The 26,811-nt window shown below is 45.9% G+C and overlaps 1 protein-coding gene across 5 annotated transcripts in view; it reads left to right on the forward strand.

The window, feature by feature from the left end:
- The window catches only part of LONRF2 (LON peptidase N-terminal domain and ring finger 2), a 91,687-nt gene that overhangs the window by 43,755 nt on the left and 21,121 nt on the right, over window positions 1-26,811 (forward strand). Inside the window, exon 13 of one of the 5 annotated variants that reach the window (XM_079941608.1) lies at window positions 21,628-21,847. The exons of the other annotated variants lie outside the window; for them this stretch is intronic. Within the exon in view, the coding sequence (XP_079797734.1) occupies window positions 21,628-21,677 (50 nt within the window). The 3' untranslated portion in view covers window positions 21,678-21,847. Of the gene's footprint in view, window positions 1-21,627; window positions 21,848-26,811 lie in introns of those variants that run through there. 5 annotated transcript variants of the gene reach the window in all.

Consider the following 26,811-nt stretch of genomic DNA (forward strand, 5'->3'; position numbering starts at 1 on the left):
TTGTAATTTTTCCTTAGAGACTTTGTGTCCTTTCCAGCTCACTGTTGGAGCAAATACAAGGGGTCTTTTGTGGATGCCTCTTGGGTAGCTGAGCACAGCAGGGGATCTTCTACATACTGTGAAAGGGTTGATTTCCCGGGAACTATAGGGCGCTTATGTCTTGGTGGAGCATTTGGGAGAAATAAGAAGGGGCCCCAGTGAGTCCTCGAGGCGTGAGTGTCCAGGTATATTGCTGATTGTTCCAAGTAAGGGCAGGTAGATGCTGGCTTTTGGGGTCTAAGGGTTGTTGAAGAAAGCTGAACAGAGGCCTACGGCAGTGAAGCATTTCAAATCAGGTGGAACCTGTGACAGAGGGTTTTGGTTTCAGGACGACTGGAAAAGGGGTTACCTGCAGTTGACCTTTGAACTTCATGGTCTGAACTGCGTGGGTTCACTTTTGTGTGGATTTTCTTTCAGTAACTAGTACTACAGTGCTACACGCTCCAAGGTTGGTTGCATCTGGGGAAGTGAAACCACGGATGTGGAGGGTGGACTGTGAAGTTATATGCGGATTTCAACTGCATAGGGGTTGGCGCCCCTAATGCCCATGTTGTTCAAGGGTCGCCTGCATCTTACTAGTAGCTCTCAGGGCATGGACAGATCGCCGTCCCCGTCCATTAAGTTTCCAGACCAGTAAGATGGGCGTGTTGCAGGTCTGGTGCAGGGAACGGTTAGCTCCTGCTTGCTTAAGTCTTCTGCTTTGGCTGTAACGCCTTGTATGGTCTCAGGCTTCGATGGATATTGAGGTAACTTAGGGAGAGGTTTAGCTACATCTATCTGAACCTTTATATTAGGTTCCACACTTTTTATTCTTCCAATGTCAGTATTACAAGCAGCCCACAAATGTTTGGGTATGTCAGTTAAATTAGGGGGCTTTTGTTGAACTTTCTCTTCTCTGTCTCGGAAACACTACAAGGAACATAAAAGATCAGGTTCAGGTTGGTCAGGAAATTCTAAGGTGAGTTTTCCATTGGAAGCAAAACATATTAGACCTTCTCAGATTTCCAACTGATAGAATGACGGGGGCTGGGTCGCATAGCACAAAGGAAGTTTCTTCAGTGAAAGGTCCCAGAGTCATTTGTACCAGTTGAGATGAAAATTCTCTGAACTTTATTAGCTACCCCCACGATGGGAACCTCCTTTTTACTCCGAGGAATTTGTTGTCCTGTGAGGGTGGGATTTAAAGTAGAAAATGCAACTCTGGTATCAACTAAAATTTGGCACGTTTTCCCATTAATTTTAATTTTAGTTTCCCCTTGGCGGTTTATGGGAACTACTGGTAATAGTTTGAGAGCAATCTGGTTTTTCAGTGCCCCAGTTGATTACAGCTGTGACACCAGTCTTTGGACCAACATTTTTCAAAAATGGAACCCTTAGGAGACTGCAGCGCAGGTGGTGTTTTGCGTCTCTGGCCCTGGAGCCGTTGTATTTGTAAGGCTGTTAGTTCGGTAGATTTCTGTTTGCAGTGTTGCTCCGGGGTCCTTTCAAAATGCTCAGCTGTCCTCACGAGTTTAGACAGGCCTGTGGCCTCCCATCCTATTTCCTGCCTTCTTGCCAATCCATTAATCTCATGAGATAATCCATTTACAAAGAGGGCACCTAGAGCAGGCTGTCTGGGTTATTTATCCTATGGAACCCTGAATGCCAGAAAAGGAGAGCTTCCAGATGGGCTGTAATGTCTGCCACAGATTTATCTTTCCTTTGTTTGCATTAGTGGATAATAGACAAAATCAGTGCAGGCAGGGAAATTCTAGGAATGGCTTGTTAACGGGCAGTTGCTGTTTTGTGAGCCCTTTCTGGTTAAGGATCTCGAATATCATTCTTGGGGTTTTGCCATTTTGTTTCTTTACTTTTTTTTTTTTTTTGCTGCGCTGGGTCTTTGTTGTGGTGTGTGGGCTCTTGTTGAGGCGCGCGGGCTCTTCATTGTGGTGTGTGGGCTTCTCTAGTTGTGGCACATGGGCTCTCTAGTTGTGGCATGCGGGCTCAGTAGTTGTGGCGCGTGGGCTCAGTAGTTGTGGTGCATGAGCTCTAGTTGTGTGTGGGCTCAATAGTTGTGGCACATGGGCTCTCTAGTCGCAGCATGTGGGCTTTCTAGTTGTGGCACACAGGCTCAGTAGTTGTGGTGTGTGGGGTCAGTAGTTGTAGCATGTGGGCTCTAGTTGTGATGTGCAGGCTCTCTAGTTGTGGCGCGCAGCCTCTCTAGTTGTGGCGCGCAGGCTCCGTAGTTGTGACGCATGGGCTTAGTTGCCCCACAGCATGTGGGGTCTTAGTTCCCCAACTAGGGATTGAATCCACATCCCCTGCATTGGAAGGAGGATTCTTAACCACTGGACCACCAGGGATGTCCCGCTGTTTTGTTTCTTGCCTCCATTTTGGGGGCTACCCCAGGTCCTACCGCACGTGAACAAACTGATAAAGATCTCGCAGTCCAAGGTCACAGGCCCAGATGGTGACTCTAAATTCTTCAAAAAAACTTTTGGGGTTCCTCTCTAGATTTAGAAAATGCTTTATAGTTCTTTGTTCAGTCTTAGACCAAGGGCTGAAGGACACCTGAGAGGGTTCATCTGCAACCTTGGGTAGTTTTATTTTAAATGGTAATTGTCTGATAGTCTCTCTGTAGTGAAAATGTATCTTAGACGGAAAGTTAGTAAAATGGGAGTACTCAGGTGAAAAAGGATGGGGGGCAGTAAGAGTCACATCAGTCGTGACGTCTGTCCTAGCATCTTTTGTGTTAGCTACCTTTTTTGTCTTTAATTTTTCCTTAGCCTTTTATTTTTGGCTGCGTCGGGTCTTCGTTATGGCATGTGGGATCTTCATTGCAGCATGTGGGATCTTTCATTGGGGCGCATGGGCTTCTCTCTAGTTGTGGCATGCAGGTTTTCTCTTCTCTGTGGCGCGTGGGCTCCAGGGCACGTGGGCTCTGTAGTTTGTGGCACGTGGGCTCTTTAGTTGAGGTGTGCGGGCTCAGTTGCCCCGTGGCATGTGGGATCCTAGTTTCCTGACAAGGGATCGAACCCCTGTCCCCTGCATCGTAGGACAGATTCTTTACCACTGGACCACCAGGGAAGTCCCCCTTAGCCTTTTGTAACGAGTCTGTTAATGAAGCTATTTTGGAATCTTGAAGTGTTTTGTAGTCTTATGCATAGCAATTAAAATAGGTATCCCATTCTGTCTGTCCAGTTTGGGATCCTTTGCTCTCCATTGTATTTCTTTGAACAATCTTGTCTAGTTGGAGCATTCCCCATAATGGCCATTGTCATTCGAGGTTGTTTTTAGTAAAATTTTGCCAGCTTATTAGATAATTGCAACTTCCAGGATTATAGTCGTTAAACATAAAATAATCAGGTCGTAGTATACTCAACTGTCTACATATAAAGGATCCCCCCTCCCTTTTTTCAGCCAGGCCTTTGGGTTTCCTGGAGCCACGCTAATCTGGAAAGCGGGAAAAGGACTGAACTTGCAGGCCCCAAAGAATGGGGACTGTGGACTGATTCCAAACAAACAGGGGCCTGTAGCTGCCACCAGCAGTTCCCGATGTGGAATCTGGGGACAGGGCTGAAGGTTTTGTGGTCTGAATGGCTGGGGGCTTGGCCCTGAGCAGAACCGTCTGCCAACTCAAGCGGCTGCAGGCAGAATCCTCTACCAGTTCAAGCTGACCCGCCCTGTAAAGGAAAGCCAATTAGATCAGGAACTTGAATGCAAGAAGAACCGAGCTCAACCAGGAGGAACTTACCAGTGGTCCCCAGAAACAGTGAGATAGACAGTAAGCTCAAAGTGTTCATGGATGCCAAGTTTGTGTTTCTAGACGTCCCCAAATGCTGTCAGAAGCTCACTTCAGTCCCACCACTGCCGCCATCTATGGTCGGGTGTGAGAGCTCCCTCTGCAGGCCTTCTCAACACCAGTTTTAGTTAAGGTTTCCCTTGTTAATTTCACACCTGGGTGCCAAGTCCCACATCAGAGGAGGTACACAGATTGGAAACCATTGAGGCCACATTTAAGTCACAGGGAAGGGGAAGAGGAAGAACTGAGGCATTTCCCACCTAAAGTCTCTATCTTACTAGAGTTGTAAGCTTTGGAGATCACCTTGAAGTATTGAGTCAGCATCACCTTATTGGGTACATCCTTTCTACAGAGGTTTGACAGGCATCAGGTACAAAGCTTAAAAGGGATTATACAAAATAAGATGAGCAGAATAATGACCCCAGGTTATATAATAGTGCTAAACTAGGAGCCCAAACCTGAAGGTAACCAGCTAAAGAGATACAAGGACCATGGATTGTCAGGTGAAATTTGTCTTAGCCAAAGTGCTTGTTCTCTAATTTTATGTGCTTGGGTTTCTGCTGCTCCAGAGGAATTTACCTATGTGCAGCAGGTGGTGTTTGCTGTCCCACACACACCTTCTTGTTCGATAAGTAGGTAACAAGGGCTATGTGATTGACAGAACTACGTTAGCCAATGAGTGAAGTGATCATTGTGGAGTTGCTATTGCGTTAGCAGTGAAATCGGCCAATTTTCCCAATTCCAGAGAGAGATTTCTAATGATTTGTTCATAGACGTGAAAGCCCACAAAGGGATAAGTGCCCTTTGATGGAGGCAAATCCAGCATCATGGAGACCTCCTGGGATTTCCTGCCTAAGGCGGTGGCGATGAAGTTTTCATTGGGAAGATTAATGGGAGGCTTCTCATTTATTGTGTTGCTCATGGCGAGACTTCGAAATTCTAGTAAACATGGGCCTCCAGTCCACCAACTGTCTGAATACCCATGGGCCCCTTTAAGGCTTATTTGCCACAGACAAAGATAGACCCCGGTGGGGCACACAAGACCCCTGCTAGGGTTTGATTATTAATAGTGCCACTAATTGGGAGTATTTGGTTGACTCTTTCTAGCCAAGGGTCGGTGGTGTTTGGGGAACAGTTAGGGAGAAACTGTCGTGTCCTGTGGACTTTGTTCTCGAAGGCCCTACAGAGGGGGATTGTTTTGCTATGGCAAGCAGACCTAAGGTAGTAGTGAGAACAGGGAACTATAAGTGGTATAGATACAATTAATTGCATTGAATGTTACGGCAGAGGAGGGGTCAAAGCAAGGTAAAAACCTGGCTGTAGAGGTTTGATTTGGTAAGAAATACCCAAAGGGCTGTGGGTGTAGTTAACGGTCGCATTGGAGATGAAGGAGAAGTTTGCTACGGGGAAGACTAAAGGGTCACTGCCATCATGGGCAGATTTGGGTTTCTGATGATAGACGCAACAGGCAGAAAGGTTTCTTCCTTTTGCTAGGGGTTGGGTAATGGGAATGAGGGCATTGTTTCTCCGGGATAGAGAAGGAAACAACAAGGTGAGAAAAGGCAGAAAGGAGAGAATATATAGGCCTGATCCTATTGTCTTGGGAAAGCTGTCTGCTTTAGCTGTTGTGTGCTTCAGTCCTTAGAAGTCTTTAATTTGAGGTCACCGGTTGGTGTGCAGGTGCAGTCAGGGGTGGGGGCTTTCTGTAGATGAGACACATTGATCCAGGAATCAACTTCGTGGAGTTTGGAGGCACACGTGTTGGTCGGTAACACTTGATAAGGGCCTTTCCAGTTTGGTTAAAGGCTTTTTGGAGATCCCTTTTCCAATAAACAAAATCCCCAGGTTGCAGGGTCTTTGAGGTCTTCATCTCCTGGGAGCACTGTGAGGTGATTGCTCTACTAGAGCATGATTTCTTTCAAAGGGTTCAATTAGACCTTGCTACACAGAAGTGTATCTCCTTTTATTAACTGAAAGTCAAAAGAGGCAGAGGCTAGATGCATGGGGCGCTCAGTTATCACCTCAAAGGGTGAGAGTTTGAGTTCCAGAGGGGCTGGATCTGAGATTTAGGAGAACCAATGGCAATACTTCTGGCCAAGATACTTGAAGAGTTTCCACAAATATTGCCCCTTGAGTTTTGATGATGCCATGTTTAATGCATGTACAGTGATCAGTAGTGGGAATGTTAGAATTTCTGGTGGGACCAGGTTTTTATTTGGTCCAAACCCGACGTTTTTCTTCTTATCGTACCAACAGTCATTTGACTGCCAGTAATGTTTTTCCTTCTCTGGTCCTGATTGTTGGGTGTCTCTTGTCAGTTTCTCCAGACTATCATCAGGAGATGAGCTCCCTTGGACTGTGACAGAGGTTTGACTTTTGGACTCTTTGAAGACAGCATTTGTGCGTGTGTGTGTGTGTGTGTGTGTGTGTGTGTGTGTGTGTGGAAATGTCAGCAAGGTGATTTCCTGTGGCTTCCAGAGTCAAGCTTAGAATGCCTGGGGACCTTAATAATAGCCAAAGCAGAAGATAAGAGTATGGCATCTAATAATTCCTGAACGTAAGGGCCTTCTTAAATTTTATCTCTGCTGGAAGTAAGGAAGCCATGTTGTCTCCATAACATTCCGAAATCGTGAGCCACTCCAAAGTTGTATCTACTATTGGAATAAACTTTGAAACTTTTGCCCTTGGCTAGGATACAGGCCCCTGTGAGTGTGTGTGGTTTGGCTTGTTTGGCCGAAGCAGCCAAAGGCAAAGGTGCTGCTTCAGTTATGCAAAAGGAGTTGATATTGCGTATCCTGCACAATATCTACCATTTTCATCTTTCCAGTGAGAACTGTCAGTGAACCATGAAGTGTCAACATTATCCAAAAGAGTTTTCTATAAGTCATCATGGGGGGTGAGAAGGTGATCTGTCAATATTAAGCAATCGTGAGGGTTTTTTCAGTAGAGGTGGGGAGAAAAGAAGCAGGATTAAAGTTATTACAGCAAGTAAGAGTGATATATAAGGGACGGTTAACAGGAGAATTTCCTAGGAAGTGAGATGGTGTACTGAAAGACGTTGAGTATGAGAGTTAAGAGCTTTGACAGCATGTGGCCCAAAATGGTTAAGAGCAGTCTCATGACTGTTTCCTCAGGGGCCTTTGCAAGAAGGGTAGCAGCAGGTATAGCCCTGAGGCAGGGGAGGGGAGGTATCCCAGGCTGTGGGATCTAGCTGTTGGCTGTAATATCCTGTGGGTTTGTGGTGATCCCCTTGCTTTGGGGTGAGTGCCCCAAGGACATTCTCTTCTTTTTCATACAAAAAGGAAGAAAGGGAGTTGATCATTGGGATGTCCAAGGGCAGGGGGGTTTATTAAACTTTAAGATTTGAAAAGTCATGCCATCTGAATCTTCCCAGAAGATAGGGTTAGGTTTAGTAGTTTTTAACAAGGCATATAAAGGTTGGGCCATAAGGGAAAAGTTTGGGATCCAGTTGTGACAATAGCTTGCCAATCCAGGAAAACCTTGCCGTTGGAGTTTGGTTTTGAGCGTTGGGACGTTCAGGGTGCCATAAAGCCTGCCTGGATCTAAATGCAGCCCTTGTTCTGAGATTAAATGTCTTAAATTTTGAACTTGTGTGAACAAATTGTAGTTTTTCCTTAGAGACTTGGTCACTTTTAGGCTAGGAGTTTAGCCAATAGATGCTGTGTCTTCTTGTGAGGAGACTTGTGAAGGGGAGCAGAGAGATAAGTCATCCACATGTTGTATTAAAGTGAAGCTGGGCTTCCCTGGTGGGGCAGTGGTTGAGAGTCCGCCTGCCAATGCAGGAGACACGGGTTCGTGCCCCGGTCCGGGAAGATCCCACATGCCACGGAGCAGCTGGGCCCGTGAGCCATGGCTGCTGAGCCTGGGCGTCCGGAGCCTGTGCTCCGCAACGGGAGAGGCCACAACAGTGAGAGAGGCCTGCGTACCGCAAAAAAAAAAAAAAAAAAAAAAAAAGAGTTTAAAGTGAAGCCTCCAGGGAACTTGGTATCATCTAGATCAGCCTTTAAGTTTTGTGAGAAATCAGAAGGGCTTTCTGTGAAACTCTGGGACATTACTATCCAGGTGTACTGTTGTCCCTCCCAAGTAAAGGTGAAAAGATATTGAGTAGCTTTTTTTTAAAAAACTATTTATTTATTTATTTTTGGCGGCACTGGGTCTTTGTTGCTGCACGTGGGCTTTCTCTAGTTGCGGCGAGCGGCGGGGGGCTACTCTTTGTTGCGGTGCATGGGCTTCTCATTGCGGTGCCTTCTCTTGTTGTGGAGCATGGGCTCTAGGCACGTGGGCTTCAGTAGTTGGGGCATGCAGGCTCAGTAGTTGTGGCACACGGGCTTATTTGCTCCGCAGCATGTGGGATCATCCCGGACTAGGGCTCAAACTCGCACCCCTGTATTGGCAGACAGAATCTTAACCACTGCACCACCAGGGAAGCCCTCTGACTAGCTTTATCTACTGGGGTACTAAAGAAAAATAAAGCAAGCACTACATGAATCAATAATAAAAAAAAAATTGCTGCTAGTAGGGATGGTGGCTAATAAAGTGTGGGAACTGGGGACAGCAGTGTGGCAAAGGATGACAGTATTGTTTATGGCTCAGAGGTCCTGGACAAGCCTCCATCCGTGGCCATTTGGTTTCTTCACAGGTAAAGTAGGAGTGTTGCAGGGACTGGTGCAGGGGATAACGAGGCCCTGGGCCTTAGTCTCATATGGATTAATGCCGTATTCACAGGATACTGATTAATTTTGGGGAGAGGTCTTGAGGGATCTACTTGGATCTTAATAGGAGCTGCACTGTGGATTCTGCCAATATCAGTTGAGGATTTTGCCCATAAGGAGGGTGGTAGCTGATCCAATAGGGATATATGATCAGTGTCCTTGGAATTGGCTCTAGTGCCATCAGAGACAGAGCAAATAAAAGATGTTGAAGGGGTATTTGATTCACCTAGTTGGCTATTTTGGTTGCTTCTGTCAAGGTCTACAATTATTTCCACCTTTTGAGCGAAGGATATTCCAGCAGGATAGTTTTCTAAGAAGTCTTGGTCCTGTAAATTAATAAGAGCAGAGGAGCTAAGGAGAAAAGAACGGGTATCTCATAGAGGGACTAAGAAAAGGGAATTTAGAGCTAGGAACTTGTTGAGACCCACTAATTGAACTTTTTAGAACTCTAAAGCAGGAGCTGTTCAGTGGTGATGGAGTTGAGCACTGAGAGTGTAGCTCTGGTGTCAGTAAGGACAGGAAGATTCATTCCCAGCCTGGAGAGTGGTTTCTCCAAGTCAGTTGTGGAAAGGATTGGGAAAAGCACCTGTAGTCTCTTGGGAGTCCTGTCATTGGGCATAGGAGGACATTGGAAAGGCTGGCTGGAGGGCCGAAGGTACCTGGAGTGCTTAAGCTTGGAGCAGTGTTTCTTCCAAGGTCCTGGCTTTTCACAGTAATGACAGAGACCCCTTGCAGGACATTTGGTCCTGTTCAAAACATCCCTTGAGACATCTGGTCCATGATTTGTTAAATAATACAAAAATTTAACTTTGTTAAAATTTTACTTATTTTTACTGTAATTCATGATGAATTTTGGATTTCACATTTATTATTATTATTTTTTACATCTTTATTGGAGTATAATTGCTTTACAATGGTGTGTTAGTTTCTGCTTCACAACAGTGAATCAGTTATACATATACATATGTTCCCATATCTCTTCCCTCTTGCATCTCCCACCCTCCCTATCCCACCCCTCTAGGTGGTCACAAAGCACAGAGCTGATCTCCCTGTGCTATGCGGCTGCTTCCCACTAGCTATCTATTTTACGTTTGGTAGTGTATATATGTCCATGCCGCTCTCTCACTTTGTCACAGCTTACCCTTCCTCCTCCCCATATCGTCAAGTCCATTCTTTAGTAGCTCTGTGTCTTTATTGCTGTCTTACCCCTAGGTTCTTCATGACATTTTTTTTCTTAGATTCCATATATATGTGTTAGCATATGGTATTTGTCTTTCTCTTTCTGACTTACTTCACTCTGTATGACAGACCCTAGGTCCATCCACCTCGCTACAGATAATTCAATTTTGTTTCTTTTTATGGCTGAGTAATATTCCGTTGTATATATGTGCCACATCTTTTTTTTTTACTTTTTTATTTTATTTATTTATTTTTAAATTTTATTTATTTATTTATTTATGGATGTGTTGGGTCTTCGTTTCTTTTTTTTTTTTTTACATCTTTATTGGAGTATAATTGCTTTACAATGGTGTGTTAGTTTCTGCTTTATAACAAAGTGAATCAGTTATACATATACATTTGTTCCTGTATCTCTTCCATCTTGTGTCTCCCTCCCTCCCACCCTCCCCATCCCACCCCTCCAGGTGGTCACAAAGCACCGAGCTGATCTCCCTGTGCTATGCGGCTGCTTCCCACTGGCTACCTACCTTACGTTTGGTAGTGTATATATGTCCATGCCTCTCTCTCGCTTTGTCACAGCTTACCCTTCCCCCTCCCCATATCCTCAAGTCCAGTTTTCCCAGCACCACTTATTGAAGAGGCTGTCCTTTTTCCACTGTACATTCCTGCCTCCTTTATAAAAGATAAGGTGACCATATGTGTGTGGGTTTATCTCTGGGCTTTCTATCCTGTTCCATTGATCTATATTTCTGTTTTTGTGCCAGTACCATACTCTCTTGATTACTGTGGCTTTGTAGTATAGTCTGAAGTCAGGGAGCCTGATTCCTTCAGCTCCATTTTTCGTTCTCAAGATTGCTTTGGCTATTTGGGGTCTTTTGTGTTTCCATACAAATTGTGAAATTCTTTGTTCTAGTTCTGTGAAAAATGCCAGTGGTAGTTTGATAGGGATTGCATTGAATCTGTAGATTGCTTTGGGTAGTAGAGTCATTTTCACAATGTTGATTCTTCCAATCCAAGAACATGGTATATCTCTCCATCTATTTGTATCATCTTTAAATTCTTTCATCAGTGTCTTATAATTTTCTGCATACAGGTCTTTTGTCTCCTTAGGTAGGTTTATTCCTAGTTATTTTATTCTTTTTGTTGCAATGGTAAATGAGAGTGTTTTCTTAATTTCACTTTCAGATTTTTCATCATTAGTGTATAGGAATGTCAGAGATTTCTGTGCATTAATTTTGTATCCTGCTACTTTACCAAATTCATTGATTAGCTCTAGTAGTTTTCTGGTAGCATCTTTTGGATTCTCTATGTATAGTATCATGTCATCTGAAAACAGTGACAGCTTTACTTCTTCTTTTCTGATTTGGATTCCTTTTATTTCCTTTTCTTCTCTGATTGCTGTGGCTAAAACTTCCAAAACTGTGTTGAATAAGAGTGGTGAGAGTGGGCAACCTTGTCTTGTTCCTGATCTTAGTGGAAATGGTTTCAGTTTTTCACCATTGAGGACGATGTTGGCTGTGGGTTTGTCATATATGGCCTTTATTATGTTGAGGAAAGTTCCCTCTATGCCTACTTTCTGCAGGGTTTTTATCATAAATGGGTGTTGAATTTTGTCGAAAGCTTTCTCTGCATCTGTTGAGATGATCATATGGTTTTTCTCATTCAATTTGTTAATATGGTGTATCACGTTGATTGATTTGCATATATTGAATCCTTGCACTCCTGGAATAAACCTCACTTGATCATGGTGTATGATCCTTTTAATGTGCTGTTGGATTCTGTTTGCTAGTATTTTGTTGAGGATTTTTGTATCTATGTTCATCAGTGATATTGGCCTGTAGTTTTCTTTCTTTGTGACATCCTTGTCCAGTTTTGGTATCAAGTTGATGGTGGCCTCGTAGAATGAGTTTGGGAGTGTTCCTCCCTCTGCTATACTTTGGAGGAGTTTGAGAAGGATAGGTGTTAGCTCTTCTGTAAATGTTTGATAGAATTCGCCTGTGAAGCCACCTGGTCCTGGGCTTTTGTTTGTTGGAAGATTTTTAATCACAGTTTCAATTTCAGTGCTTGTGATTGGTCTGTTCATATTTTGTATTTCTTCCTGATTCAGTCTTGGCAGGTTGTGCATTTCTAAGAATTTGTCCATTTCTTCCAGGTTGCCCATTTTATTGGCATAGAGTTGCTTGTAGTAATCTCTCATGATCTTTTGTATTTCTGTAGTGTCAGTTGTTACTTCTCCTTTTTCATTTCTAATTCTATTGATTTGAGTCTTCTCCCTTTTTTTCTTGATGAGTCTGGCTAATGGTTTATCAATTTTGTTTATCTTCTCAAAGAACCAGCTTTTAGTTTTATTGATCTTTGCTAGCGTTTCATTTCTTTTTCATTTATTTCTGATCTGATCTTTATGATTTCTTTCCTTCTGCTAACTTTGGGGTTTTTTTGTTCTTCTTTCTCTAATTGCTTTAGGTGCAAGGTTAGGTTGTTTATTCAAGATGTTTCCTGTTTCTTAAGGTAGGATTGTATTGCTATAAAATTCCCTCTTAGAACTGCTTTTGTTGCATCCCATAGGTTTTGGGTCGTCGTGTCTCCATTGTCATTTGTTGCTAGGTATTTTTTGATTTCCTCTTTGATTTCTTCAGTGATCACTTCGTTATTAAGTAGTGTATTGTTTAGCCTCCATGTGTTTGTATTTTTTACAGATCTTTTCCTGTAATTGATATCTAGTCTCATAGTGTTGTGGTCGGAAAAGATACTTGATACAATTTCAATTTTCCTAAATTTAGCAAGGCTTGATTTGTGACCCAAGATATCTATCCTGGAGAATGTTCCATGAGCACTTGAGAAAAATGTGTATTCTGTTGGTTTTGGATAGAATGTCCTATAAATATCAATTAAGTCCATCTTGTTTAATGTATCATTTAAAGCTTGTGTTTCCTTATTTATTTTCATTTTGGATGATCTGTCCATTGGTGAAAGTGGGGTGTTAAAGTCCCCTACTATGAATGTGTTACTGTCGATTTCCCCTTTTATGGCTGTTAGTATTTGCCTTATGTATTGAGGTGGTCCTATGTTGGGTGCATAAATATTTACAATTGTTATATCTTCTTCTTGGATCGATCCCTTGATCATTATGTAGTGTCCTTCTTTGTCTCTTGTAATAGTCTTTATTTTAAAGTCTATTTTGTCTGATATGAGAATTGCTACTCCACCTTTCTTTTGGTTTCCATTTGCATGGAATATCTTTCCATCCCCTCACTTTCAGTCTATGTGTGTCCCTAGGTCTGAAGTGGGTCTCTTGTAGACAGTGTATATATGGGTCTTGTTTTTGTATCCATTCAGCCAATCTGTGTCTTTTGGTGGGAGCATTTAGTCCATTTACATTTAAGATAATTATCGATATGTATGTTTCTATTCCCATTTTCTTAATTGTTTTGGGTTTGTTATTGTAGGTCTTTTCCTTCTCTTGTGTTTCTTGCCTAGAGAAGTTCCTTTAGCATTTGTTGTAAAGCTGGTTTGGTGGTGCTGAACTCTCTCAGCTTTTGCTTGTCTGTAAAGGTTTTAATTTCTCCATGAAATCTGAATGAGATCCTTGCTGGGTAGAGTAATCTTGGTTGTAGGTTTTTCCCCTTCATCACTTTAAATATGTCCTGCCATTCCCTTTTGGCTTGCAGAGTTTCTCCTGAAAGATCAGCTGTTAACCATGTGGGGATTCCCTTGTGTGTTATTTGTTGTTTTTCCCTTGCTGCTTTTAATATGTTTTCTTTGTATTTAATTTTTGACAGTTTGATTAATATGTGTCTTGGCATGTTTCTCCTTGGATTTATCCTGTATGGGACTCTCTGTGCTTCCTGGACTTGATTAACTATTTCCTTTCCCATATTAGGGAAGTTTTCAACTATAATCTCTTCACATATTTTCTCAGTCCTTTTCTTTTTCTCTTCTTCTTCTGGGACCCCTATAATTCGAATGTTTGTGCGTTTCATGTTGTCCCAGAGGTCTCTGAGACTGTCCTCAGTTCTTTTCATTCTTTTTTCTTCATTCTGCTCTGCAGTAGTTATTTCCACTATTTTATCTTCCAGGTCACTTATCCGTTCTTCTGCCTCAGTTATTCTGCTACTGATCGCTTCTAGAGTATTTTTAATTTCATTTATTGTGTTGTTCATCGCTACTTGTTTCATCTTTAGTTCTTCTAGGTCCTTGTTAAATGTTTCTTGAATTTTCTCTATTGTATTTCCAAGATTTTGGATCATCTTTACTATCATTATTCTGAATTCTTTTTCAGGTAGACTGCCTATTTCCTCTTCATTTGTTAGGTCTGGTGGGTTTTTATCTTGCTCCTTCATCTGCTGTGTGTTTTTATGACTTCTCATTTTACTTATCTTACTGTGTTTGGGGTCTCCTTTTTGCATGCTGCAGGTTCGTAGTTCCTGTTGTTTTTGGTGTCTTTCCCCAGTGGCTAAAGTTGGTTCAGTGGGTTGTGTAGGCTTCCTGGTGGAGGGGACTAGTGCCTGTGTTCTGGTGGATGAGACTGGATCATTTCTTCCTGGTGGGCAGGTCCACGTCTGGTGGTGTGTTTTGGGGTGTCTGTGGCCTTACTATGATTTTAGGCAGCCTCTCTGCTAATGGGTGGGGTTGTGTTCCTGTCTTGCTAGTTGTTTGGCATAGGGTGTCCAGCTTGCTGTAGCTTGCTGGTTGTTGAGTGAAGCTGGGTGTTGGTGTTGAGATAGAGATCTCTGTGAGATTTTCGCTGTTTGATTTTATGTGGAGCTGGGAAGTCTCTTGTGGACCAGTGTCCTGACGTTGGCTCTCCCACCTCAGAGGCACAGCACTGACTCCTGGCTGCAGCACCAAGACCCTTTCATCCACACGGCTCAGAATAAAAGGGAGAAAAAGTAGAAAGAAAGAGGATAAAATAAAATAAAGTAAGATAAAATAAAGTTATTAAAATAAAAAGTTATTAAGAAAAAAAATTTTTTTAAGTAAAAAGAAGAAAAACAACAAAAATAATGGACAGACAGAGCCCTAGGACAAATGGTTGAAAGCAAAGCTATACAGACAGAATCTCAGACAGAAGCATTCACATACACACTCACAAAAAGAGGAAAAGGGGAAAAAAATCATAAATCTTGCTCTCAAAGTCCACCTCCTCAATTTGGGATGATTGGTTGTCTATTCAGGTATTCCAGAGATGCAGGGTACATGAAGTTAATTGTGGAGATTTAATCCGCTGCTCCTGAGGCTGCTGGGAGAGATTTCCCTTTTTCTTCTTTGTTCGCACAGGTCCCGGGGCTCGGCTTTGGATTTGGCCCCGCCTCTGCGTGTAGGTCGCCGGAGGGCATCTGTTTTTCGCTCAGACAGGACAGGGTTAAAGGAGCCGCTGATTCGGGGGCTCTGGCTCACTCAGACCGGGGGAGGGAGGGGTATAGATGCGAGGAGAGCCTGTGGCAGCAGAGGCCAGCATGACGTTGCACCAGCCTGAGGCGCGCCGTGCGTTTCCCCGGGTAGGTTGTCCCTGGTTCCCGGGACCCTGGCAGTGGCGGGCTGCACAGGCTCCCCGGAAGGGGGTGTGGATAGTGACCTGTGCTCGCACACAGGCTTCTTGGTGGCGGCAGCAGCGGCCTTAGCGTCTCATGCCCGTCTCTGGGGTCCGCGCTGTTAGCCGCGGCTCGCGCCCGTCTCTGGAGCTCCTTTAAGCAGCTCTCTTAATCCCCTCTCCTGGCGCACCAGGAACAAAGGGAAGAAAAAGTCTCTTGCCTCTTCGGCAGCTCCAGACTTTTCCCCGGACTCCCTCCTGGCTAGCCGTGGTGCACTAACCCCTTCAAGGCTGTGTTCACGCCGCCAACCCCAGTCCTCTCCCGGCGCTCCGACTGAAGCCCGAGCCTCAGCTCCCAGCCCCGCCCGCCCCGGCGAATGAGCAGACAAGCCTCTCGGGCTGGTGAGTGCCGGTCGGCACCGATCCTCTGTGCGGGAATCTCTCCGCTTTGCCCTCCGCACCCCTGTTGCTCCGCTCTCCTCCGCGGCTCTGAAGCTCCCCCGTCCGCCACCTGCAGTCTCCGCCCGTGAAGGGGCTTCCTAGTGTATGGAAACCTTTCCTCCTTCACAGCTCCCTCCCACTGGTGCAGGTCCCGTCCCTATCCTTTTGTCTCTGTTTATTCTTTTTTTTCTTTTGCCCTACCCAGGTACGTGGGGGGTTTCTTGCCTTTTGGGAGGTCTGAGGTCTTCTGCCAGCGTTCAGTAGGTGTTCTGTAGTTGTTGTTCCACGTGTAGATGTATTTCTGATGTATCTGTGGGGAGGAAGGTGATCTCCGCGTCTTACTCTTCCGCCATCTTCCCCCTCTCCCTCACGTTTATTCTTGTTCTGTCCTTGCCGTGAAGTTCAGCGGGGTTTTTCTTAAGTGGATGAGCACTTGCTGCTCTCACGTATACATCAACCTGGTTATTGGCTTTATATTAGTTATATATGTTAACAGTTTTGGTTATATGAATTTGATTTTGTGGGTATCATTATGAAGCTGGTGGCCATATTTGAGTGTGACCACCAAGAAGCTGGGTGATGACTTGTTCATTGCTTTGCTGCTCATCTTTTAAACTTCAGTAAATCTCCAAATTGAAGGACGATGTTCTACCATCAGCTTTTGAAATGTGCTTTGCCAGCCTTGCACTGCATTGTTCATCCTTTGATCACCATTCAGTCCTGATGTATAAACATTCCAAGTTTCTGGTGGAAATCCTGGAGCTGTGGTCTTCTGCCTCTGTCACACCTTCCACAGACATATACTCTTTCAACATAATCCATTCAGTCATTTTCATCTGCATTCTCCACAGTGTACTCAAAAGTTCATTTACATCCTCCAGAGTCATTAATGGAAGTCTCCAAACACAGGTGTTGCTTTCTGTTGTCCGATATTCCTGTGTTAGACCCAAAGAAGATATTTTTCACCCCCGTGATTGTGAAAGTGAAACAAACATCCTTTTACTTCTGTAAAGGAGGCCGAAGCGTTTTCTGAGCTCTAGGAGACCCATCTGGAGCCATTAACAATCTTTTTTTGATGGTGAAGTACGCCTTTCGGCATTCTCCAGCCCGATCTAGAGGATCACTCTCTCTCCCTTTAAGGGTCTCATACGAAGGTTTGGCAATGAGCCCCAAATTAGGAATTCAGTCACAGAAGAATCCTGCCATACCCAGGAATCCCTGTAATTGTCTCTGAGTTGTTGGTATTACCACCCTTTCCAAGGCTTCCCTTTGGTCCGGGAACAAGATCCTCTGTCCTTGAGATCATTCAGATCCCAAATATTTAGCATTGGATTGAGAGATTTGGGCCCTTTTCTTTGATATTTTGTATCCTCGATCAGCCAGGAAATTAAGAGACCAAACTGTGTTTCTGTCTGAAGCTTCTTTGGTTTTACTGGTAATCAAAATGTTATCTACATACTGGAGTAAGGTTCCCCCTATAACTGTAGATCCCTTAAGTCTTTGGCTAAGGCTTCCCCCCAAATGGTGGGGGCATTCTTGAATCTGACATAGCTGACCCACCCTTTTTTTAATATTTATTTATCTATTTATTTATTTGGCTGTGTTGGATCTTAGTTGTGGCACGTGGGTGCTTCGTTGCAGCACGTGGGCTCTTCGTTGCAGCACACGGGCTTCTCTCTAGTTGTGGCGCTTGGGCTCCAGAGCACGTGGGCTCAATAGTTGCGGCACGTGGGATCTTAATTCCCCGACCAGGGATCGAACCCGCGTCGCCTGCATTGGAAGACAGATTCTTAACCGCTGGATCACCAGGGAAGTCCCACGCCATCCACTTTTTGCATTTTTTTCTGGATGTCTGGAGCAGTCTAGGTAATAAAAGTCATATTTTATTACCTTTGCTAGGATCTTCTGGATCTATATCAGTCACCTGCCTGTATGTCTCAAAGATTCTCCCCAGGAATTCTGAAGGGTTTTTGTGGGGTTTGTGCCTCAGTTCCTGAACTTTGTTAAGGCGCCCCTGCTTGGAAACCCCTGTCTGCAGTCCTGAGATAATGAGGCCTCTGTAGTGGTCAAGCTTATTTGTCTCCAGGCTTGTTTGGGTCCCATCCCGGTTCAGCGAGGGGGACAGCAGGGCAGCTCCTGCCCTCACCGCCTTGCCTGGAGTGGCCTTGTGAGTCCTGTCGGCCTCCTGTCTTGCCTTTCCCACGACCATTCTGCCTTCCTCAGAAGTGAGGAGCGTGTTAAGGAGGGTTTGAAGATCTCCCCAGGTTGGCTTGGAGGTAGCAAAAATGGGGGAGAAAAGATGCTCCGTTTTCTTGGGATCGTCCTGGTGTGCAGGCATGTTACTCCTCCAGTTGCGCAGGTCAGGTGTTGCCAGCGGGGTGTGGAGGTGTACCAGGCCTTGAGGCTGACCTGCGGCGTCAGTTCCTCCTACGCGCACTTGCTTTTTATAAAATCTCTTCAGTGACCCTGTGAGTTAGTGATGATTATTTTTTTCTTTTTCTTTTTTAAAATTTATTTATTTATTTTTGGCTGCATTGGGTCTTCGTTGTTGCGTGCGGGCTTTCTCTAGTTGCGTCGAGCGGGGGCTACTCTTTGTTGCGGTGCGTGGGCTTCTCACTGCGGTGGCTTCTCTTGTTGCGGAGCACGGGCTCTAGGCGCGTGGGCTTCAGTAGTTGTGGCATGTGGCCTCAGTAGTTGTGGCTCGCGGGCTCTAGAGCGCAGGCTCAGTAGTTGTGGCGCACAGGCTTAGTTGCTCTGTGGCATGGGGGATCTTCCTGGACCAGGGCTCGAACCCATGTCCCCTGCATTGGCAGGCAGATTCTTAACCACTGCACCACCAGGGAAGCCCCTCTTTTCCCTTGTCTCGCTCCAACAGCACGGGGGTCTTTTAGGGTTTCTCCCGTTGCACCATGACCGTACATTTCTTTTGAATTACCTTATCTTGATATAACGTGAAAGACTATACGTAAGGAAACTGATGCCGTTTTTCTTCCTTTTTTACAAAATAAGTCTAACTGCAAGATGGCATTGTAGTTCGGAGATCCGTTCTCAGGCCACTGCTCCCCCAGTTCTAGAGAGTATTGCAGCCAGGTAGTGTTACAGAACACTTTTTCGTAACTGAAAGCACCCCAGTTTTGGAGAATGCGTCTCAACAGGCTGCATTTCGGTGTACCATTTGCATTTCCCATTTTAGGGGCTTTTTCCATCTGGCCACGGCAAACAGAGGCTCTCTAAGAACACTGACTGTGTGGTGTTTGCAGGAAGTATGTGTCACCGGTGCCTGGGTTCAGGCAAATACCGGCTTGAAACAAGGTGACTGCTTCACCATGAAAATGAAGGCCTGAAAAGATGTTGTTTCTTTAAAAGGGGGCCCCTTTGAAGCCATTACCTGTCATGAGCAGATGCTCCAATACCCCTGTAAATTTCTTAGTCCCTTGGGAACATCCCAAAGGATCAGAGGGAATGGTGCCTCTTTTCTTGGAATCAGAAAACCCTCATGAGGTGAATTCGTAGAGGGAGTTTTGTTACCGCTGCAATGAGTCCGTCGCATGGGGCGCGTAGCCAGTGAACACATCAAGTGTTTTTGATTAAAGCAGAAGCAGTTAATTACTTGTGACAAGTCAGGAGACAGGGAGATAGCTCTCAAAGTGCTGACTCCCCAGAGAGCTGGACCAGGGGAGTTTCAAGTCTGGGGAGCATGCATATTCATGGAAGGGTAGGCGTGATCATTGTAATGAGGCAAAGGTTACTCTAGCTTGCCAAAAACTGTGAGCAAGTAGGTGGTTGGTTGTTTTTTGGTTGGTTGTTTGCACTGTGGTATCTTGTTGACTGGAATGCACTGTAACCTTTTTGGAACATCTGGTGCCTGGAACTTTCTGCAACTTAAAGGTTAGTTTCTACAAAACAAAACACACTTTGGTTTAACCCCATCCTTTCCCTACTGCTGCCTCACTAACAGTCTGTCACGATCACTGAGAAACTCAGTCCCCACAGAGCCAGTTCAAACAAGTAACAGTAATAGACGATAACATCCCTCACTCACATTCACAGACCTCACTTTCAGACGAATTTGCTCTGAGTCAGATTCGAGACCACATTTAAGCCAACAGTTTTCAGGAGTTTCTAGACCACATTCAAGTTTCCAAGTATCAAGAGCATCTCTGAGAATGATTCTTTCACTTCCTTTCTCTCCTGCCAGTGGGGTCTCCCCCTAATACCAGGGCCCTCCAACAAGCGTCAATACCAGCGCACCCTCACTGTTACCGAATTAAGTCGTATGGACCCCTGCTCGGGCCCTAGCCCGATCGAGGCCCTCTGCCTTGGCGGGGAAGGTTCTTCTTCCATTTGGGTTCTTGCAGCCAAAAATGAAACCCAACGTGAGGTGGAAGCAGCACAAGCTTTGTTCAATGGCCAGAGAATGGAGAAGCAGGAACTTAGTTCACAAATCAGCTTCTCACTTTAATGGTGAATGGGATTTGCTTTTAAGGAGGAAGGGCAGTCGGGGGAGAAGTGAGACCAGTGCTGGGGAGCACGGTGTTAGTTTTCTAGGAAAGAGGCAGAGCTCTTCTGGAAATGGGGCGCCGCCCCTTTCTTGTTCTTTTCTGGGCTGTGACCTCTGATCTTGGCCACCGGTAGGTGTGTCATTTAGTACACTAATGTATCAATAGTAAGATCAGCATAAAGTGAGACTCACGGTCTGTTGGAGGTCAGATTCGTTGCCATCTTGGTTTCAGCTGGTTCTATCTGGTTTTGTTTCTCTCTTCCTATAGCTTCCTTTGTTTGTGCCCAGACCCTGTGACTTAAAGATACGTTAGTTCCTGTTCAAGGGAGGGGTTAGTGGGTTCCTCTTCAAGGGAGGATTTGGTGGGTTTTGAGCAAGGGTCTAATGGCAACTCTGCTAACATAATGAGAGAAAACAGGTTTCAAACCCCTGTACTGAGACACCCAGAAGAGATCTTGTTCGGGGGCCTTTCTTTCTGCAGAAGTGAACCGGCAATGTGCCAAAGGCTGTGGACGCTGTGCCAGGGCAGAGGTTCTGAGGATGCGTCTTCTAGCCAAAGTCGCCTAGACAGCTGCTGAGACAGGTTGTCTGGACCCCACTCCCGAAGCAGGGCCAAGAAGCCATGAGCAATTGTCCAGACAGGATTTAGGGTCCCATCTGGGGTGCCAAAATTTGTACCCGAGTAAGTGGGCTCCTTGCCCGCTGCACAACAGAAAGACCAGATCCTGAGGGAACAGTCTTCTGGAGAGAGCAGGCTTTACTGCAGAGCATCCGAGCAAGGAGACAGGAGGCAAAGGTCAGATCTGTCTCCTTGATCAGGTTTTACCCAGGGGTATCTATTGTGGACGTAGAGAGCAGGAGGGGGAGGGGGCTCGGAAAATGATTGGCAGGAAGTAAGGTGTGAGTGTCAAAGTTCTCTACACAGGCACGACTGTCCTTCTTGCCTGTTCATGGGTCACGTGTGCAGTTTTGGGGCGGTCCATATGTTACCTGTGGCGAATTTTCAGCCAGTGACATCTGACGGTCACTGTCGGTTATTCTAGTTCCTCAGTGCGCCTGCTCACCCGGGCGATGCTCAGTTGAAGGGGCCCTTAGCAAGTTGTTTCCATTCCTGCAGTTTCCGTGGTACGCTGCCGGACAAGTTTGGGGGGCTCAGTAAATCGTTCCATAAGATACAGGGTGTGGTTTCAGTGCCATCACTGAATAATGTGGTACTGGTACTTCAGTATTGAATATTGTCATAAACTGTATAAGAATTCTTCCATCATCTTGGGCCCCAGAATTGTGCATAAGAAATTGTTTTCCACGTCTGGTTGTGTTATATTCCTCTGGAAATTCAATTCCATGCCACGAAGTTGGGTTTGGAAGTCGATGTCTGTTTTGAATTCTGTTTGCTTACCTCGGTAATGTTTTGTTCTAACAGGCCCTCTCCATCATGAATGGCATGGGAGTTCTTCTAAGGACCTGCAATAGTGTTGCCCTTGGTTCTTCTTTGCATGTCATTTTAACCTATTCAGGGTTTTCCTTAGTTCCCCTCAACACCGACGTTGTGCTGGTGTCTTCCTGTCCCATCTTGAATGATTGGAGTGTCCTCTGAATCCTGAGGAGTTGTACAGACATTGCAGATTTTCCTCTCTTCACAGCGCTGGTACCTTTTACTCCCATCTCCGTTCAAGGAATGGAAACGATAGCAAAGATGTTGACAATGTAGCCTTTTCTTCTTGTGAGTATACTATTTCTGTCATATTCTGCTGAGAAATAAATATGTCATATTACTAAGCAATAGAAGAAGGTTTGGGTTTTTTTCCCCTTTTATAGCTATCTGACCAATGGTCATTGGTTTACTGGTAGGGGGAAGCCTTACAAATGTCTTAGGGATTTGACATCTGGGTTCAGCCGGGCTGGATCAGCCAGTCGGTAGGTACCAGCCAGGGGTGTGGTGGTCCATGCCAATTGGCAGGTAAGTCTGGGAGTCACCTCTTCAAATAGCGGCGGGTGCTTCTCGTGGGTATCTCTGTAGCACATCGATTCAAGGGACACATTATCCATTAACCCCGGGGACAGGATGGCTTTAGGGAGGTTGATTAGATGCCTGGTATCCCCCCCGCCATGACGGCTATGACACGCAAACCCTTGGTCGTAGGAGAGCCACACCTGTTCCCACTCCTCCCAAACAGGTGAGACGCTCTATCAAGTGTTCACGTCAATGCGTTTGCTGCCTATTTTGCATAGTACTTTGACCAAGCCCCTCCTTTCAAGCGCCACCGTTACGGAACGACCCAGCCACATCCGTCCACATGCTCAGTGACTTACTTATTAACTCGTGTATCACGAGATCCCAGCCTCAGCTTGTCGTCCTCTGTGCATCTCTCTAGCTGTAGGACTGGACCTTGGTCCCGCTCTTCTGCAAGACTCGAGTCCTGACGCCGTGTGCTGTTACCAGCTGGGCTGCCAGGCAAAGAAGGGTTATTGTTGGCAATGCAGCAACACACATTATCGGACCAATAAAACACACGAGTATTTTTATGTATTAATCCTGGAAACCAAAAGTATAAAGAAATGTTACCGGCTGTTTGAACCCAAGGACGTTTCCTAATACGCCTGGATGGCTTTTGACAGGGCCACATATCAAGGACCATTTGGCGGGGACCAGCTGTCTCAATGGGTGTTCTGGACAGGACCAAATACGCACTAATCGTACAATTTGTGGCATAAACGCTTAGTGTGTAAATTTTGGATTTCCAGTTGGATCAAGTCGTGCACCTTTGTTTTAGTGTAGTTACACGTGTATAGGTATTGGTGACCTTCAACATAGAATAGTCAGTGATTTTTATCAGCAGAAACGGGTTTATTCAGTAGTTGACTTCTGGTAGGAGATGCGGCGTGCATCTTTCCCTGTTGGGGCCGGTAATGGACGGTTCTTTCTCCTTGACGGTTCTTCTTCTGAGGTCTGTAACCGACAGTGCTTCCTGGGATTGATGTTGGCGTAGTACTGCATGAGCAGCCCTTCTGGCCTCCCGACTCCATTTTAGTGAGGTTTTACTTTTTAAATTTTCACTAAATATATTTTTATTATATTTGCATTAAAATTATATATATATATATGTACACACACATATATACACACACATATAGATAGATCTATGTAGTTACCTTTTATTTTCTCCCCTGTGTCTACAGGGATTTTTTTTTCTTCAAAAAATTTTTTTCTGTTTCCACCTTTTAGCCTCCTGCAGCTGAGGGTTTTAGTTTCTGTCTGATTGGAGGGAGCGCGGGGTAGCGAAGGAGCCTCGTGCCTTAGGCAGCAGCCTCTCCCTAGGACGGCCGCTGACTGGAGCGTCATCTGTCCCCTTTACCCCTTCTTCTTTTAAATTTTTTCAGAATGGCTTATATCTCTGGGCTGCTAAAAATTTTCCCTATTTTTTCTTTCTTTGTCCCTTGTCTGTCCATGACCCTTTCTTTCTTTTTTTTTTTTTTTTTGTGGTACGCGGGCCTCTCACTGCTGTGGCCTCTCCCGTTGCGGAGCACAGGCTCAGCGGCCATGGCTCACGGGCCCAGCCTCTCCGCGGCATGTGGGATCTTCCCGGACCGGGGCACAAACCCGCGTCCCCTGCATCGGCAGGCGGACTCTCAACCACTGCGCCGCCAGGGAAGCCCCATGACCCTTTCTTTTCTTTTCTTTTCTCCTTTGGGGTTAGCCTGCTCAGCTTCTGGTGGTCTTGAGTGGCCTCCTTCCTAGGGTGTCCCAGTCAGCCTCACGGGGCGTGGTCTTGGTCCAGGAAAGCCGTGGTGACAGCATCCTGATGTGGGAGGAGGCTCGCAGCCTGTTCATAGGTAGCGACACTCACAGTGCCCAGACACGTCGGCCAGGAGACTTACCATCCCCCACGAGCTGAGAAGCTTCCTTGGGCCTTGGGGGATTGGGGACAAAGTGCTCCTTCCCCTTATCCTTTTCTTTCCTTCTTTCTTGTTTTATATTGAGTTATAATTTGCATAGCACACTGGACATTGAGCTGCCGGTCTCCACGGAAGGGGTCTCTCACATCCCGCGGGGTCAGGGACAAGTCGCAACAGCAGCAAGGCAGGCCTCAGCAAAGAGGTTTGCCCTTGAAGCAACACTGAAGCCTTTAGGTGCCACAGTTTACTTCAGGAGGCCACCCGTCACTGTGTCACCCTTTAGCACACGGGGGACCAACACCTGGACCCTCTGCCAGGGACAGCCTCTGACAGGGCAGGCCAGCAGGGCCCGTCGCTCACAGGGCGGCGGCGAGGGTGACTCAGTGGGGCCGTTGGCTCGCTAGGTCAGGCTCAGGTTCCAGCACACACTGGCGGAGGAAGTCATTCCTCGCTCCGTTTTGGGAGGCGGCTCTGCCTTGTTAGCCGGTTATCCTGGTCACCCTCAGGGTCACCAGCCCGGAGACTAGGCTTTCGGGGTGGAGAATCACATGGGACGCATAGATCTTATTACATAATCCGGAAGGTGCCAGTGAGGGGTTACGATTAACATCATCCTGGGCTACAGCCCCTGAGAGTTAAGTGAGGACCACGCAAGGCTGCCCCCACTTCAGACACCAGCCACACCGCACTTGTGACCGACTGTCTGCAAACTGGGGGGTTCTCATTACCTCCTCGGGTTCAGCCATGTGCTAGAACAACTCAGGGAACTCTGGAAAGCTCTCCACTTAGGGTCAGAGTTTACGCTCCAGGATGTGAAATGGGACCAGTCCAAAGAAGAGACCCACAGGGCCAAGTCTGGGAGGGGCCCCAATGCAGACTTGCCTTGGAGTAGGCTCAAGTTTGAGAACCACTGCTCTGGCCGGCTGAAGCCCCTGCAGCGGGCTCTAAGGGCTAAGAAGTGCAACTTGCTTACTTTCTAAAGCAAACAGACCAACACAATACCCCAGCACAGAGTAATGAGCAATTTGTTTCTGTGCTCAGTGGACAGGAAATAAAAAACTGCATACAGTCTAGGTTTTCTAGTGTCCCACTTCTGCCCCAAACACAGTGTATTGACTGTTTTGTCCCTAAGCCTCACATGTGGAGAATTAAAATAATTTTGATGGAGAAAAAAAAAAAAAAGAGTAAGTGAGGACCACAGAGGGTAGCAGGCCTTTGAGGTCTACTTATAATTCAGGCTGGAAAACCATGGCAGCATACGGCAGACACAGCCTGAGTTGTGGCCATGGAGGGGCCAACAGCCAGCTGGGCCTTCAGAGGCAGACGTGGGCCACTTGGTGACTCTGTTTAGCAAGTCAAGAGCAGTCGGACACATGCCCCTCTGGCGAGCGCCGTCACCCTGCTTGCTGTACCAATTGTGTTAAAATATACCCACAGGATTTTAATTTATGGAGGTGACTGAGTGACAGGGAGAGGCCGATGCCGTGCCACGCTGGGCCGCAGGGAGAAACAGCAGACGCAGTCAGGAGGCTGGAGTGGGGGGAGAGCGTGGGACAGAGCCTCTATTGTAAGGGCGGGGGATGCAGCGAAGGACTGGCTAGTTTGGACAATGTCGGTGGGCTCTGGGCTGCAGGGTGGTCTCTAGTTGTCTGGTACCGGCTCTGGATGATTCGGGCAGGGGAATATTGCCTCTTGGAGGGCAAGAGCCGTCAGAGGAGGTGCTCAGAGTGTGGGCTGTGGATTGGTTGGTTTTCATGTGCAAGTCATGCTCCCTGGCGGGGCCCTTTGCTGTCTCTGAGAACTGGCTGCTACCCCAGGAGAGGCCAGTCTCTCCCCAGTCTGGGTGGTCCCCACGATGTCAAAATGTTACAAAATACGAAAAAACATCATTAAGCAAGCTCATTGTAGCTTTCTGGCTACAGCCTCTGTAAGAGGTTTGTACTCTGGAAATAAGTAGGTGTTTTCTGCAGGGCGTGGGCCTGCGGGCACCCTGCACTCTGTGGCTGCAGACCCACTGCTGCAGTCAGGCAGCAAAGGCACAGGTCTGCAGAGGCATGTGACAGTCCCCAGGTAGAAAGATCGAGCCTAATCACAGTAGAAAACGGGGAGGAAGTTTGCCTGGGACATCAGGCTAAGCTGGCCTTCAGGACAAAAAGGGGGGTTGCAACTTGGATTATCTCTAACCTTTTACCTCCAGGGATCATTTTAAAACCTTGCATTGGGACCTTCGTTATTTAATATACTCTTCTAATTTGAATGGTTTGGTCACGTTTTTCACTGGCGTATATTCTCTCTCGTGCTGCTTACCCACCCCTCCACCCCATGCACACAACTGTCCACGGAACTCTGGCAAACAAACAGGTCAGAGAGTTCTATCTGTATGTTGCTCTTTCATGCATGTAGAGGGTGGTGTCTTTATAGCATCTTAATTTTATAGTTGTGAAATGATTTTACTAGTTAAGAATTTGATGTGTATTTTTTTCTATTTAATTAGAAGGGCAGGTGTGGATATAAGTCAATGGAGATAAACTTAAAAATCATGCTTTTTCCTATTTAGAGATAGGCAATACGTCATCACATTCATAGAATGTAGTTGATTCCTCCGGCCTTCCTTTTATTTCCTAAGTTCAAGTCAGGATTAAAGGTGTAATAACAAGATTTGGCATTTCTTGTTGCTTACGTGAGGCCCAGACTTCAATGTTGTGATGTT

This window comes from Stenella coeruleoalba (genome assembly GCF_951394435.1).
Source record: "Stenella coeruleoalba genome assembly, chromosome: 13".
NCBI lineage: Eukaryota > Metazoa > Chordata > Mammalia > Artiodactyla > Delphinidae > Stenella > Stenella coeruleoalba.